The following is a 17,344-nucleotide window of genomic DNA, read 5'->3' as shown; positions in this document are numbered from 1 at the left end:
CCAAGTGTTGCCTCTTTGATACTGTCATATTTTTTTTTATTTTTTTTTTATTATAGTTTGTTATTGTAACAACCAGGCTGGGAGGCCCCTTTTATTGACAGAAGTTTGTTTGGTCATGGATATGCTCCAAAAGCAAAACGAATAAAAGGTTTTCCTTTGATGTTATCCAGACTTGAGTGACTAAAAAAGCCAGAAGTTTAATCAAGAAGGTACAAATCAATGAGAGTCAGTTTAAAAATAACCTCCATGATGGTGAAGACCTGCCCACACCCATTGCTTCTTTATCCGCATTAGAGCTATGATTAGGCACAAAAAGTAAAAGATCGACCCTACATGAACCTGCATACTTTCTGTTTAAGTCCCCAGAGCTCATTGCGGGCACTCCTGACAATGCTTGTGATTCTGCAGGATTCACCACAGCACGTTTAAGAAGCAGTCCTCCGCTCTCTTTTGGTCAGGTAAAAAGTTCACTATGTCTCCTCCCCCACCTTTTTTTGAGTGTGTTTGTTGGCGAATTAAAAAATAACTTTAAAGGTGCAGAAAGTGTGTGGTCTATTGTCTAAGCCACACACAGAACAACTGAGTGGGTATCTGGAATTAGTTTTTTTTGTTTTTGTTAGTTCAAAGAGTATGTATGTTTGTGTGTGGTGTGATGGAGGGAGTATGTATTTTGTTAACGATAAATAAAAATACCTTAAAACACCTTGGCCCTCATTTATCAATCTTGCGTGAAAACGGGCGCAGATCTGAGCGCAGAATTGGCCGTATGACAGGACACACGTGTGATTTATGAAACATTCATATCTGACCAATCTCAGCGTACGAATGAGCAGGCCTTGATAAATGCGGCGGCTGAATCGATCGTCATTAACATGTTACGCCCTTAAATATTCTTGTTTCGGAGACCTCCCCCACTGAGGTCAAACATGAACACTGGTAAGAAAAGAAACTTTTCCGACACAGAGATCAGCATCCTGACATCCGAGATGGAGCAAAATAAAGATGTGCTTTTTGGCAGTCTTAAGAGTGGAATAAAAGGGACCTATAAAAGCCTATAAAAACGCTGTGTGTGCACTGTTGAACCTGTTGAACCATACCAAAATGTTAATCATCTGATACCTTGTTCGATTTAATGCAATTTATCGAGGGTAGCCACTTTCCGAGGAGATGACTTTTGCTCTGCAGTGCACTTGTCCCTGTCAGGGTCGCGGGGGGCTGGAGCCGAGCTGTTTAGAAATATAAAAGAACCGTGTGTGTGTCCCTGGCCGCCACGTTTAAAAGCGATAGCTTGGCATCAAAAATCACCTGTACATTTATCAAGTGGTAGTTTTTGCGATTGATGAATGCGTAATCATTCATGGATGGTGCCTTCAGACGCACATGAGTATAATCAATTGCTCCAACCACAATTTTTTTTTTTTATTCGTTTTAAGAATCCGTTTTGATCTGTTCTTAATATGTGACTGCTTATGCTTAATGACAGCTGAGGTTTGTTAATTATTTTCAGCCAGATTTTGCTGTGCTGCACCGCAAATACACAGGCTCAAATTTGCGTACACGATCTCAGACCTGACGTGAGATTTGATCGTAGCTCCCGCTCACGTCCAAATTAATAAATGCCGAAGTTTGCTTGGAAATGGTCGTACGCACATTTTTCTGCCGTACGTTCGTTTGATAAATGAGGGCCCTTATGTGTGGACTTTCCCACCTTGGCTGATTCACACCACATACAAATTCTGGGTGAACAAAATGAGAGCCATTGCCAGCAGTCTCTCAGTGGGCCTGGAAAAACAAGGCATCTCAATAACGTGTTTTTACCTTAGCAAATAAATCAGTGACTGAAGCCAGCTTTCTTCTGCGGTAAAACCAACATACTTGGTATGCTTGTGGTAATATATGCTATCTCTCCTCTCAAGCTTTCCTTCTCTTTTCCTCTGTCTCTCTTAGACCCTGTTTTGTTTTGCCCATTTCAGAGAGTGTGGCTCATTTTAATTCAGCTGGCAGGCTGATCGCACATCAGCCTTGATAAGCTAAGTGGCCCTCAGCAGCAGCAATTGAAGGTCCTTTTACTCTTTTTTAATCACTCACTTGTTTGTCCCTGTGTTAGTCTTTTCTGTATTACTTTTTTGTCTCTTTCGTCAATTGTTTTCATGGTTATGTTATTCTTTCTGGCTTGTAGATTTGTCTTATCTCACGGTATTGTAGGCTAATATGATTTTCTCCCCCTCCTCCTCTGCCTTACCCTTAAAGCTCAGATTACCAGGGTTTTATCACACTTTAAGTTGAAAATAAGCAAGGATGCCGCCCCTCCATTACCATTCTGTCATGATTTTATTTTTTCCACTTCTCATCTTTAAGCAGATGCTTTGCTTTGCTCAGTTATAATTCCATAATCCCTAAATCTCAGCCATTTTTCATAAAGACTCACAGGAAACAATTGCGTGAGGGATGGGCCAAATTTAATCAGCAGCCTGTGAATGCAATTATCTTGGAAGAGGAGAGGTGAATGTTTGGGGGATGGGGGCCATGGCCGACGCCCCCATGCCATCTACTATACTTCGCCAAATATCTCAAAAACGTTTCTCCTTCAGAGTGACAAAAGGATAAAAATGTTATTTCTAAGAGCAGAACAATGAATCAATTTTTAATAATGAACATCAGAACAAAATTGATTTCTACAGTATTTCTATTTTTTTTAACTGAAATGTCCTTATTTTGAAATAGGAGATGGGCTCTGAATTGGCTGGTCAGACAGGGGTTCTTTGGTGTGGGAGGTATAGTACAAATGTACAAAAAATTCCAGTAAGTTTAAGTGAATGTAAAATAATTAAAACTACCATGGGTAAAAAACAAGGCACTCTGTTTATAACTAAAGTGGCAAAAGTTTATATTTCGTGCATTTAGACACACACATTAGACCAGCGCGTATCGACTCTACTGAGTGTTCATCAGAGTCTGAGAAACATATAATCTTTGTTTTTTCAATGGTTGTTTTCATTACTTTACATTCAGCAAAACTTACTAAATTTGTTTGTCTTTTGTTTCTTTTGAGTTTGAAATGAACCACTGGCAGAGTAAATAGTGACCGGTATTTTGCACCACACAAAAGACACAACGAGAAACGGTATTTATATTTTGTATCAAGAGATATTGTCAGTGCATTTTGATGTCAATTGTCAGATAATTTCAGAAGTCTATCTTACAGTTTATTTAGTCTGACAAGTACTTATATGAGAGCTTAATGATTTGCTGTATACAAGACAGCCATTTCTCAAACGTCACATTTTTAGCTTCTGTTTTATCCGAAATCCTTAGCCCTATCAAGACAATTCATGTCTTCTCTGCTGTAAATTTTTTTTTTTTTGGAACTCTTAATGCTACTTATTTTAATCTGACTTTATAGGAGGTTCAACCAGAACACTAGATTATTAGGCAAGAAAAAAATATAGTTTGATGTTTCAGTGAAATAACAGGCCTTGGTTTCAAATTTAAATGATTCATTACCCCAAAAATCGCAGTGTGAACATCACACTGCACACTTGACGCTGTGTGCCACCGTGTTAAAATTGAATGTGTCTTTAATGTGTGTAATTTGTCTCCATAGCAGATACACAGGCAGAATCATACTACACATACTGAACCTATGTACTCAGAAAGGAAACACTCATATATGGCTGCGTCTTTCTTTCTGTTCAATCTTCTATATCTTTGTGTGCAATAATATTGTGTGTTTGTCTCAATCTTCCAACATAGTACTATCCAATTCTTTTGGTCTTACGATGCTTCTTTCTCCGTAAACCTTTGCTATTCGATATCTTTCTTCTCTCAACCCATCAATGTGAGACACTCATACACACACACACACACGCAAACGCACACACACTTACACACCCATGCACACACACACAGCCTACAGCCCACGCTGCTGCTCTTGACCGCAGTGTGTTCAGAGACAGTCAAATCCCATCGCTGCCATCTCTCTGGTGAACCTCTCATGAAGCGCTTTTATGTAGTCGAATTAATGCAGTTGTTCTTTTCAGGTCAATAGTTAAACACATAAAAGTGCAATTACATTTGAATGGGTACCACCATTTCGCTTGGGGACTACGTTAACAGTGTAAAATTGCATGCTGTTCGTGTGGGAGGTGCTCCATCCATTGACCTGAAAGGAGATAGGAAGTTTGTGATGCATGTTGCAAGACATTTCAAACTATAAATCTTGTACTAAGGAATTAAGAAATTATCCGATTTGATGACATGAGCCTTTAGTTAGTCCAGAGTCAAAAATTACACTGAGGTTTCTTGCATGATGGCTAACTGGGTTTCCATCAGCACTGTGAATCTGCAAAGCACTGTGCAGAGCTACCTGCTATTTACATTGGTCGGGTCATGCAGCAGAACTGTGTGAATGTAGCTCTGCGAATGGCTAATCTATAGCAATCATTTGGCTGTCTGGTCTATTTTTTACACAAAGGTATATCCTTAATAATTTGATTTTGTTAACAGAGTAGTAAAACGTTTTGTGACATCCAGGCACTAATATCTAAACTGTACCCTAACAGATCACCAATTGGTAATTTAAAGCTGTATAGCTATGGCAAGATAAGATGTCTCTTAATGACTCCACCAAGGGGAAACAAATTAATTCGTTGGGCACTCCAACAATTTTAAACCTTGTGAATTCAGTTTACTCTTCAGACAGAGTATACTTAGCCTGTGGATCTCCAGCTCCAGGGGGCTATCCCATAGGAGTTTTACCTATAGTAATGACTACAAGCAAGTATCCTCTCCTCCACTGCTTCTTTATTTTCTGTTTATCTGTCTCTTGTAAGTCCCTCAAGTTCATGTTAAGTGCGATACAAAATTCTGGAGTAGTGGCCCTAGTGCTGACCCTTGTGGAACCCCAGAAGTTCTTTGTTTTATGACATGGTCATCTATTTTGACAAAAGACCTCTCTATCATAAAGATAAGAGAGCAAAACAGACAAATGTTTCACAATTCATTATGTGGTGAATATATGTTCAGCTTGCTTATGTGTGCATGTGAGTGAGTGAGGGCCCAACAAAGACTTTTGCAAAGATATGTCATACATGGAAACAAAATGCATACAAACACACACAGATCACACTCTGCCTGCACAGATATGTTCTTCTTTGCGTTCATGTCTATGCACATACAAATGTTCAAGGCAAATTCATGCACTCATGAGAACACATTTTCATTTTTCTTGTCTTTTACCTATATGCAAGTGCACACAGATACACACATACACTGTACATCTGGTATCTGCAACCATTTCCTTGGCAACAGTGGGGACTGGAGGGCACGGACGGAACTGTGCGGCAATAGCAGATGATGGATGGGAGGGGAGATCACCTATTTGTTGAGCAAAGGCAGAGATTTGCTGCCCTGACATCTTCTGTCATCAACCAAGCAACTCAGAGCCCTGTGATTGACGCAGCAATATGTGGCAACATAAGCAGCATCTAAAATCCCAGAAACTGTCTTCTCCTAAAGCTTATTGTTGGTTGTTTATCAATGTTGATTTAAGTGTGTGTTTCTTGTGCTGAAGATGCATGAAGAGGCTGTGGCCTCTAGAGTAGGCCTCTTTCATCAAGTAGTTTAGTTCACTCATGTCATTCACCCTTTGCAACTATATTTTAACATTAAATACTTTCTTCTTTCTTTCTTGGTCATTATTCTTCATCTATCCACACAGCATGTAGAGTCTTTAATTTGCCCAATCCTTTACTGACTCTGACTTTAAATCCATACACACATATGTTCCTGTTATACTTCTGCCCTTACTACAAGCCTGACTCTGAAGTTGGTAGTTCCCGATTTCTGATTAGCTAACGCAGCATAACCGGGCCAGGAGACCAACCACTGTCAGCAGCGTCACTAACATGGCGCATATTTACATCTAGGGAGGGAATGTTACCCCAGACACAAATATTGAAATACTCAGCAAAAAGGCAAGTAGAAGTGCTTTCATTAGTGGGTCATATGATCAATCACCATTGTTTTAACTCCCTCTTTGATAGATAGGAACTTAAAGTTAACTGGATGAGAATCTTGTGGAGTACAACTTTAAAGCTTATGTTTTTTTTCATATTTGCTGAAACTCTCATCATATCATCACAGCACAATGAGACAGACGACCAGTAAAAAAAGGTGGAAAAAAAAACAACAAACCACTTAGAGATTAGGAGTCTCTGACAAAGCGTCAATGGCTGCTCTGAACTCTGATCAAACTGTGAAATTAAAATCAAATATGAAAGAATATTACTTTTACTGAATACTATGTTACTGTATTCCCCATTTTTCACATGAAGTGTTTTCTGAAACATACTATATGTTTAGCTGTAAAATGAGAAATCCCAAACTAAGCAGCGCCCACCAGCTGACTGCCCGGACAAAGTTTCTCACTTAACAGCTAAACGGTACATCAAAATATGTTTCTTAAAATACTTTATGAGATAATTATTCAATACAGTAACAAAATTTTGATTCATAATTGCATCAGCACTGCCTATTTACACAGTTTGATCAGAGTCCAGAGTGTCATTGACATTCAATCAGAGAGTCCTTTACTCTGATTGATTGTTGGTTGGCCGCGATGGTAGGAATTCAAATTCAAATGCAAAATTTTAACAACTAGTTTACTAGTTTGCTTTATCCACTGATAAAGCAAACTAGTAATTTAATCGAAGCTCAGGGAACATATAGCAATGAGGGCTCCATTACTGCCAATCCTGAGTTAAGTGTGTGTGTGAATATGTTTTTAGCATGCTTCCATTCTGCGTGGACTCATCTCTTATTCCGGCGTTGCAGCTTGTGCGTCTGTTGTGTGCATCCTAGCATTAACTTCAGCCTTCCACGGCTGCTGGGGTATACAGCAGGATTGGTGCTCAGGCATTTAGCCTCTTTGACCAAGAATGGATCCTCATTTTCCCACAGAGTTTCTCCCCGCTGTTCCACTGAGCTGAAAGCAGTGCTCAGCCGAAACCAAGTTAAAGTTCTCAGAGTCGATGAGTCAGTGCAGTGGAAACCAAGGGTAAAATCCCACTGCTAAAGGAGAGGAGAAACGCCTCTGTCTTTCTGATCAAATACCTGTCTATCTATTGTAACTGCTTGACTGTTTGAGTGTCTTTCTGTATTTTTTGCTGCCTTCCTATATTTCTAACTACTGTCCAGCTGACTATGTTTCCTTTTACCTATAAAGCCGGCTTGTTTTTCTTCACGTATATGTCCCTATAGAGGTACCAGATTTAAGATAACAAGTAAATGTAATTGGGATTTTTATATTGATGGCTGTAGTTCAGCCCATGGACCTTTTGCAGTATACAGAAGAATATTCACTATTGGGAATAATTGATAATGTTCCTCCAAAACTGGAACAAATCAACCATTTATTATAGCGCTTCTGTTGTCCTACATATTTCTTCATTAAACTATGCACACAACACTTATTAATTCACTCTCACAAACTCATTAATATGACTTTTTTTCTGATCATTGGTTTTTCTACTTGCCTCCCAGTCTTAATCACACTCATCCCCACACTGCAATAAAGAATGAAAAAAATCATAACCAGCGCTTACCATCAAAATAATTGCCTGCATAGATTTGTTCTGCCTCCTTGAGTTTCATATTGTTTTTCTCCAACGGCCATGCAGCCTGATATTGGAGATTGCTGTGCCTTTTGAAGCCATACACTCTTTCAGAGACGCTTGGAGTTGCTCTCGGGACGAAACGGGGAGGGGGGGGGGGGGGTAGCTGTAGATACGTGAACAAACTAATTAAGACATTTTCTCTACCCACTAAACAATAAACCACAGGATTTAACCATTGATCTCCCCCCGGCCAAGAGCTGCACACCCATCTATTGTGCAAGCCAAGCTTTTACTTGTGATGAAAAAGCAAAGCGTGCGTGAGTTTTGCATTTCATTGTAAGTATTATGTAATATTACTTGTTAAGTATTCATACTGTATATTGGTGACAGTGGCCATGGGAATATGGTAAAATGCACAATGTGTGTGAGTAGCATTAGAATGGTGGAACCCTTCTGGATGGTGTTCAGGTTCACTTGTTGTGACAGTGTTGTTCAGAGAGTGTTTTATTCTTCGTTCTGTTTATACAATGTGTTTAAGAGTGTGAATGCTGCTTGGGTCCAGCTGGAATTAGTAGAATCACCTTGTCTCACTTGTTTACCATGCAGAGGAATCCTGCCAATTGTTTTCGGCAACGTTTTTACTTAAATTCAACTCTTTTGTTTACATTTCCAGATTATATAGCCATGTGACTTGCTGATGCGTGTGGCTCAAGTTTAAAGACATGAGGACACTATTCCTTAACTAATTAATGATGAACAGCATACATAAAGGTCCACTGTACTTGGAGATATTTAAAGATGGAATGGAGTTGAATAATGTTAACACTGCATATCCATCATTCTCATGAGCTGTTTCTTTTTCAAGTCACTATACTAAGTTTTGTAGAGGAGCAAGCCTTGCCTCTGGTTTGAGCAGAGTAAGCTACACAATGAGATCATTGTCATTTTATAACTGCCTCTGTATGCCTCCAAATTACATCTTTATATAATAAATATATTAAGATTGTGGCTGCAGAATTACTAATTGTCAAGTAAAGATGTGTTTTTTTGGATTTCATTTTTAATGTTCAGATCATTTTATAACTGCCTCTGTATGCCTCCAAATTACATTTAAAAAAAAAAAATTTTTGTCAATTGTTAAAGCTCAGAGGTAGACAGGTAGCTTTAAATTCATGTGCTTTATTCCTTATTAGCATATAAATTATGCCTAGCTGGAACATTCATTTATTCAACATTATTGAAAACTTATATACATATTAATGTACCTTCACAGCCAACTGGAACCTATTTGAACTGTGGATAAATTGAACTTGGATTTGTTTACGCCTTAATTTGAATATTTTGGCTCCAGTTACAATCCCATTAGCCACTGAAGGTGAATGCTCAGGAGGAAGTACTTGTATCTTGCTTAACCAGGGTCAAAATGTCCTGCTGGAGGTTTTGCCATGATAAATACTTTTCTTTGTCTATTGGTTTGTCCATTGCCCTACTTTGCCAGCAGCATCTCATTGTGCAAACAATTTGAATTTGAGACGTGGCCTCCTCCTAGCCGAATGATACCCCTCCTGTGGTGAGAGGCAGGATTAATTTCTCTCCCTAACTCCCACCGCACATATAGAAAGATAGAGAGGGAGAGCTGAGGTTTAGGTGGTGGAGGCTTGTAATACTTCCACCACCTTTTATCCAAGGAGTATCTCTAAATCTGGCCTTTGTGGAACAATATTGTATTTGGCTATTTCAGTGTGGTACTGGCGGGGTGCCTCGTGTATGATTATGTGTCTCATCGGTTTCAGCCCTGTGTCAGTAATCTGTTTGTAGGGAGATAGAGAACACAAAAGCTCTGTAAATAATGCAAATCTGCTACTGGGCTTCACTCTGTCTTTCTTTCTTTCCTGCCATCAGTCTCTCTGTGGCTTCCCCCCTTTCTTTATTTGTCTCACCCCCCACACACTCTTTCTCACATAAAAGTCAGGATTAAGCATTCTGTAAACTCCTGCACAACAATAATCTGAACCACCCTCCGTATCCAATCATTCAACAGACTGTGTGCATGTGTGGGTGTGACAAAATTAATCAGTCCACTGACAATTATTGGTAAGACAAGGCAATGCATATATTATGATAGCAAGATAAATCATTTTGTTTTTCTCACCGTCTCGATGAAATGTAATATTGCAAACTTCTTAGGGTTGTTGTCCCTTATTGGGGGCTTATTGGTGTATTTTGTGTTGTGATGGTAGTGAGGCATAATTCATCCCGTCTGTTTGAAGGATGATAAAAACAATACAATGGTAAAAGATCAGAGGTTGTAATAACAGCAGTATGCCACAGCTTTGTCCTAGTCGCCTCACGACAACAGACATCATCAACTCTGCTCTTGCCCTCAGATGAAAAGGAAGGGATAAAGTGCCTATCCAATTTGGTGATTAGAGATTTTGATTCAAACGTGCAGTGTCCGGCCATGTCAGCTGCTAATTATAAAATGATGAGAGGAAAAAAAGCTGGCAATTAAAAATCACATCAGGAAAATGGTGGCAGGATTGCTGGATTAGGTGCATCCTCTCGGCAGAAACAGTTAAGTACCATTGGAAGCCCTGTGTGTATCTGTGTTGACTGTGTGTTCTCTTTCTTCTCCACAGAGATCCTGAGTGGAGGTGTTTATGTTGACCAAAACAAGTTCCTGTGTCATGCAGACACAATCCATTGGCAGGACATTGTTAAAAACCCTCGGATGCATCCTGTGGTGGTGCCCACCAACAGCAGCGTCACATGTAAGTAAGCCTACAAACACAAGAGAAGAAGACTTGATTTGACCGTTTTTTAAAGGAAAGTTTTGCTTTGATCATCACTGTTCATCCATGATGTTCTTTAATCGATTTCCCAAATTATGCTTTTCTTATGATGCTTGTGTTTTATGTTATACTTTATTGTTGTCATGTATGGTTGTTGATGGTTTTTTTATGTCCCAGAGGGCAAAAAATGTTTAATTTATTATTCACATCTGGAGGCTGCACAGTAAAAAGAATCCCGCTGAAACAGTTGAGGTCTTTGAGAGAACTCACCAATTTAGCATTGCAGTCCTATATTATATACTCATGATGGACTATTAAAAAATTATATATTAAAACTGATGCAGCAGAACCAGAGATATCATCTTTCTTGTTGAACACATTCTTCTTCTTCCTTTACCCAAAAAGGAAGAAGAAGAATTCAAAAACAAAAAAGATACTATTGTGTTATGTTTGAGTCTTCCCTATCTGTGCCAGAATCCTTATTTGTTCTAAATATGTGCGATAATGGTTGAGGTAAAGTATTGGCCTTAAATGGTAAGGTCAGGGTAGCCTATTAGTCAGAGTATAAGTTAAAAACAAATTGGATTTCCGGTACGGATTGGGTAGTTAAAATGTTTGAGTTTTCCTTTGAAAATTTCAACTGGAACATCCCCTGAAAACAGTTTCTGACTCGAAAAGTCGGTTGAACCTCAACAATCCTGTCCTCACAATACAACGCGGCTGCTCCGGGCCTCAACAGTTGTGAAAGCTGTTGGAATACATGTTTATAAGCACTCTTATAATACAAGAGCACTCAAAGAATAATAAAAAATAATAAACACAATGAAAGGGGGAAAAAAGCCATTATTAAGATAGCTTAATCATAATTATAATAATAAAAAAACATGTTTTCAACTGGCTGTTGCTACTATATAGGGGACGCCACACCCATTTTGTCTGTTTGTCTAAAGCCCGGATTATGACTTACAGGGGTCAAAACCGTTTTTTATGATTTAGCCACTACAATAAATTCTGTCGATCTTTTAATCCAAATGACTGCTCACTCACGTCACATTAATGCTCCACTGTAGCCAGCTGGAATAAGTGTTAATAAATGCTTAGAATTATAATGATTGGGTTTATGGAGGACGGATTAATTGAAGATGCAATAAGTCTCGGCTTCTGATCCTTTTTTTGTTCATTCACTGATTTAACCTCTTAACACAATTCTTTTGTTGTTATTAATTTAGTACTCAAGCTGTTTGACATTTTAATCTGTTTTTCTCCTTATCAACGCTGTCTCACTTCTTTCTTCTACTTACTACTACAAAATAACATAATGAAATAAATTATAATATGTATCTGAATTTCCTCTCACAGCACTTGCTGAAGGCTTCAAATGCAGATTAACAGCTCCAAGCATTGAAATTCTACTCAATCACCCTCCTCCCTTCAGCCCTGTTCGCCCTAGATCGACCCTTACTCCTGTGCAAATCTTCTACTCCGCCAAAAGATCAAGGGTCTCCAAACCTGTAATCCACAATTGAGAACATAATCTCCATTTCATTTCTTATGAAGACACAAGATTTACAAATGTGGCTTATTTGTGCCATGGCTCTGTTTATTGGTTCTGTTTTGAAAACAGAACAGTCATTTTAAAATCTATGTCCCATTGACTGCTGACAGCTGAAATTCACCACACCAGCTCTGGTGTAGCAGCATTCTCAACATTTTAACCTTCGGGGGCTGTTTTAAGAAAGCTGTAAAAAATTATGGTGCAGGAAGTAGGGGTGGGACAGGTTTATTCTGGGTCATTGAGAATTTATAAGTGGAGATAGTGAAGACCTTGGACACTAAATGAAAACTTTGTCTTGACTTCACAGTGGGCCAGGCTGAGAGGAGAGCAGGCATATAACTGCAGAAGAGGTTCTGCACTCAGACAACCACTTATGACTGGCTGACATTTATATTATTATACAGTTTGTACGCTGCTTTTCATACAGTCAGGGCTGCCGACCTCTCTTTTTCAAGCACTGTAAAAATGCTAGTTTGAAGTTTGACTGGAGCAGAGGGGCAGACAAAGAGAGACATGGATAGACATTAAGTGGAAGAGAGCCACAGAAGAATGATGAATCAGCGAGGTGTGGATTGAGGATGAAAGAGATGAAATGCGTGGTGGAGAGGGGCACAAACGAGGATGAAGAGGAGGGCAGAAGATGGAGAGGCTCGTGTTGGGGAATAGTATTGTTGCTAATAGCTCTCGTCTGGAGAGGCTGATGGACAGAGGACAGCATTTCTGCACTCATACAGGCTCACTTCCCCCACAGTCGGTTACTAAACAGTCAATTAAGTCCTCCAAAAAAAAAGCCAGAAAGGCTTTGACTTCGGCTCTCAGGGTATGATGCTGCTTTCTGCTGCTGCTTTACTGCTTTTATCTCAGCCTGATGTGTGCTAGTTTCATGCTGGGGAGATTTATAATGGAGCAATATAAAGAATTGTCTTATTTTCACAACACAACCTTTGCCAAGGTTATTTAAGTTTTTATCAGTGGAACAGCATGTACCAGTCAGGGGAGAGGCTGTGTTTTTTTTTCCTGAAAGACAGCAAGTCCCATCATCTTTCTTGCATTATAATAAAGATGCCTGGAAAAAACACATGGTTACATTTCAGTTGAAGTGAATGTCGAAAACTGACAATCAGTTTGTATTGAATCAATTCATGAACATACCATCGTGATTTAATGAATTAAACAGCAGGCCTGAGAAGTATTGAAGTTTGTGGTGTGTCTACAGGTTTGCAGGGTATGCCTGTGCAAGGAGGCAACTGGCACACCCAGAAATCAGCCATTCAGCTTATTGCCTCACTAAAAGCATTTTGTTCAAAACCTAAGGCTAATATGGTCTAATTATAATAATTGTTAATTTTGTGAATTATTTTCTTCAAAAAACAACTTCCACCATCATGCAGAGACTGCTGATGTGTTTCCAGCACATAAGGGAGAGAGAAAACCTATAAAAAATTCACAGTGCCTGGAGCACATTGGACAATGCCTAGGTTTTAGTTGTTAAAACTAAAGTATGATCACATTTTTTAATCAGGGCATTCATAATACTCACTATTGGGGGTGGGATGCTGCCTGTCTGTCTGTGGATGAAATGGAATTAAAGCCGAGCCGTCGCTCCTTTTCAGTGCTACCGACAGCGCCACTCAAACATATGCACCCCCAAATTTAGCCATACTCATCTCACCATTTCACAGCACAACACCCACTTGCTTAGCTGTAGGGTAAACGTATCCCAAAGCATTGAACCACTCACCAGCACTGGCATATGTGGGGTTGTAAGAGATAATTAGATGTGGCCCTCCCAGTTTTTCTGATGTACACCGAGAGTTTTTTTTTTTACGTCTGCACTAGTTATTCAAGTACCGACATTTCTTGCAGATTACGTTAATTATGTCAGTTTCTAATTATAATAATTAGAAAGCACTTACAAAATGCTTGAAATGCACTTATAATGAAGCCTTGTATCTTTAAGAACAACACTTCAAGTTAATGTGATAACATTGCATAGAAAGCATCACAAGCCCACACACACACACACACACATTAGAATTTTTTTTAAAGGTGAGCCACTTTCTGGATCAATTTTGGCTTCAGTGGAGTTCTTGAGGGCACACAGACCCAGATAAGCGCTTCTAGCCTCTTGCAAAGTTCGGCTTATATGGATTTTTGAAGGCTGATACTAAACACACATTTGGGACCAGGTAACCATTAACATGCCCATTTTCTCTTTTCTTGAACTTGTGTGCAGGTCAAAAGTGCAATCGTTCCTGTAATGGTCGTTGCTGGGGACCCAAAGAGGAGCAGTGTCAGAGCTGTAAGTACATTACTATTATTTGATGAAGACACACCACACACCTTTCTATGGCATCTTGTGCTGTTTAGAGGCTCCATATCATATATGCACATAGATGATCCAAAACACATTTTTTAAATTATTAAAAATGTGGGTTATATTTTATTCTGTTTTTAATTTGTGTTGACATCCATCCACACCCATATTTTACTCAGACACCAAAAACAAAACTGAAATCAGGTACATGATTCTATGGTAAACTTGACTGGGAGAAACATGTGCAGGCAACTTAAGTAACGTACTGTATAGTATGTGAAGAATCGCATTTAGCATGCATGGAGCCACTGAAGATGTCCAAGCTGCCGAATCTTATTTAATGTGCTTGCCTGAAAAAATCATCCATGTTTTAAATCAAAACCTTTTTTTTTTTGGTAATTACTTTGCTTTTAATAATAAAACTGGTACTAAATAGCATTTTATGACCAACCCCAACCAGCGATATAGCTAATTTTCTGGCTATAAAATGATCAAAAAATGGCCATGGTCTTTCCTTCCATTTTGTTTTTTAAATAAACAAACCCCAATTAAAGAAAAAATTCTAAATAAACTAAAATCATGTACAGACACAAGACAAAAAAAACATGATATGCCAGTATTACACTTATCTGTTCAGATTTGTATTAAACATGGAGGCCATGCGTATGTATGCTTTTCATTAATTTGAGGGATTCCCAACATTCAAACTGTAAGTTTAATATCCAAACGAGGATATTGAAAGCATGGAATGAAGATATCTTGCATACTCTTTGTATTTTTATTTTTTTTTACACAAAATGAGGCATAGCATTAGTTCAGACGGAGCACTGAAGTTGTGCTTGTATTGGCTGATTGGCATTAGCTATATACAATATGTTTCACCATGATTGGCTAAATCATTAGTTTGCTTATTGGAGGTCTTGTCCTAAAGAATAAGATGCAATTCTTAGCCATAACTTCTAATTGCAGAGTGACATTTATAACATTCTAATATTGATTGGTATTTACAAAGAAGGAAGGCTTCTCACATTTAGTCACGAAGAACAATTTACGTCTAAAAAAAAATCAATAGCCAGTAACATTTTCAAGTCCAGCTTTTTTAGGCATGTTTTAGTGTGTTAAAATATTGCTGACTTTAATGTATTTAGTCCCAGATTATGTTACTTTACTAATTAAATTCATAATAAAAGAAGTGGCAGCTTGTAAGGTTCCAGGCAGATTTTAGCCTCGTAAATGCACAAGCTCTGTACAGGTACTCACAGGCCAAAAATGGCTGTGGAAATGCCACCCCCTCCAGCTTGCACGCACGCACGCATGCACGCACGGACGCATACACACACACACACACACACACGCCCGCACTCACACACACACACTGTATATATCAACACACAACATGACTAGACCCCCAACACATTTTCCACAAGCCCTCCTGCTGGGACATCCCTCCCTTCATACTAACTAATGGTAGCACCACTGAGTCAATCAGCAGGGAGGTGGGGCTCCATGTTATTCCCTCATCTTTCTTCGGCTCTCAATTCTCTGTCAATCTATCTCTCTCTCTCTCTCTCTCTCTCTCTCTCATACTTGTTTCGGCAATGGACAGTGTAAACAACACATACATGTATACAGACTCACAGGCACACACACAGAAATTAAAAAGGTATATATGCTGCAGGCCACAGACCACCAAGGAATAGAAAAAAATAATAATAATAATTTTTGTGCCTCCAGCTCCCAACAGGTCCCCCAAAAAAAAATCACAGAAGAGGTTGCTTATCATTGGCTTCCAGAACACATGACCATTACAAAAATGGTGATTTACTGATCTGACACGGCAATGTTTAAGGATGGTTAAGTTTACACAAAAAATCAACTTGGTTAAGGGAGCCTTCATAGCCATAGTTATAAGAAGAACAACTGGATTAGGTTAGTAAAAGATCCTATTCATGGTGGAAAGAAACCAGTGCTGACTGTCAGGAGGAGGTGAGATCTCCAGTGTCAAATGGCACCTGCTCTATATACCCAGACCTTTCCCTAAGAAGTTTTGCAGGGCTAGCAACAACATATTACTTGGCCCTTGCTTTTGAGGGACAATGGCTAGACTTTATACTGCCACAAGAGGTCGTTGTCACGCAAACACACATACACATGTCATTTTATGTAACTCAAGATATGACTGATGCTGGTGTTTTGTTTTTTTTGTCAGGACAGTCCCAAAAGTCACAGAAATATTAGCCATAACATAGAGCGGTTTATATATGGCCCCGGAGGCTCAACTCACAACCAATCTTAACATTTATTATTAAATACAATTTTTTCAAAACACAATGGTGAGGCATTTACCTCAGTAGGGTTGTCATGATACTAGAATGTCAAAGTTGATACCGATACCCAGGAAATTACTCGATACTCTTTACAATTTTCGATATCACAGGGAGAAAATTACAAAAAATGAAGGCAGAACTTTTAAAATTAAGAAGATAAGAACAACGCAAACAACATCAATAACAACACTTTTAAAAGGTTGTCTGACGTAGTGACATTAAGAAAGAAAACACATAACTGTAGGGTGTATATACATCTTACAAATATTTTCCAATTCTCTTGTTTGTTTTATTTCTGTGTACATTAAATGATTTGATGAAGTAGGTTAAACCTTGGATTCAGTTGGTGAATCAGTTGTTAGGCAGGTTTCTCCACAGTGTGAACAGGGATCTGGTCCATGCTAATCTATTCAGCTACAGTCCTGTTTAACTTCTTTGTTTCTGCTGCCTTCGCTTCATATTTTTCGCTCCTGATTGAATAGAGTTGGTATTGCAGGCTGCCACTGATTCTGTCTTGTTGGTTGACTTCTCATACACATTATTGTGTCATCCTGTTAAATTAAGAACAGCTGCCCAATGTATAGAGTATATATACAGAGGCCGATCGCTCTTGTCGCAGTGGTCGCAGGTTGGACTCCACCCACGACATATTTCCTGCATGTCGTCCCCCTCTCTCACCCATTTCCTCTCTGACATATAAAATAATTAAAGGCTTGAACTGCACTCTGGCAGTAAAG

The 17,344-nt window shown here is 38.9% G+C and overlaps 1 protein-coding gene across 4 annotated transcripts in view; it reads left to right on the top strand.

Annotated features, from left to right (window-relative positions):
* Positions 1-17,344, top strand: part of erbb4b (erb-b2 receptor tyrosine kinase 4b) — a 341,421-nt gene that overhangs the window by 211,559 nt on the left and 112,518 nt on the right. For all 4 annotated transcript variants that reach the window (XM_083921859.1, XM_083921857.1, XM_083921858.1 and 1 more), the window contains exons 4-5: positions 10,256-10,387; positions 14,200-14,265. In XM_083921859.1, the coding sequence (XP_083777985.1) occupies positions 10,256-10,387; positions 14,200-14,265 (198 nt within the window). The remainder of the gene's footprint in view (positions 1-10,255; positions 10,388-14,199; positions 14,266-17,344) is intronic.

The sequence above is a fragment of the Echiichthys vipera genome (genome assembly GCF_963691815.1).
Source record: "Echiichthys vipera genome assembly, chromosome: 10".
NCBI lineage: Eukaryota > Metazoa > Chordata > Actinopteri > Perciformes > Trachinidae > Echiichthys > Echiichthys vipera.
Note: the sequence above shows the minus strand (reverse complement) of the source record. Positions and strands in the feature narration are given on the sequence as shown.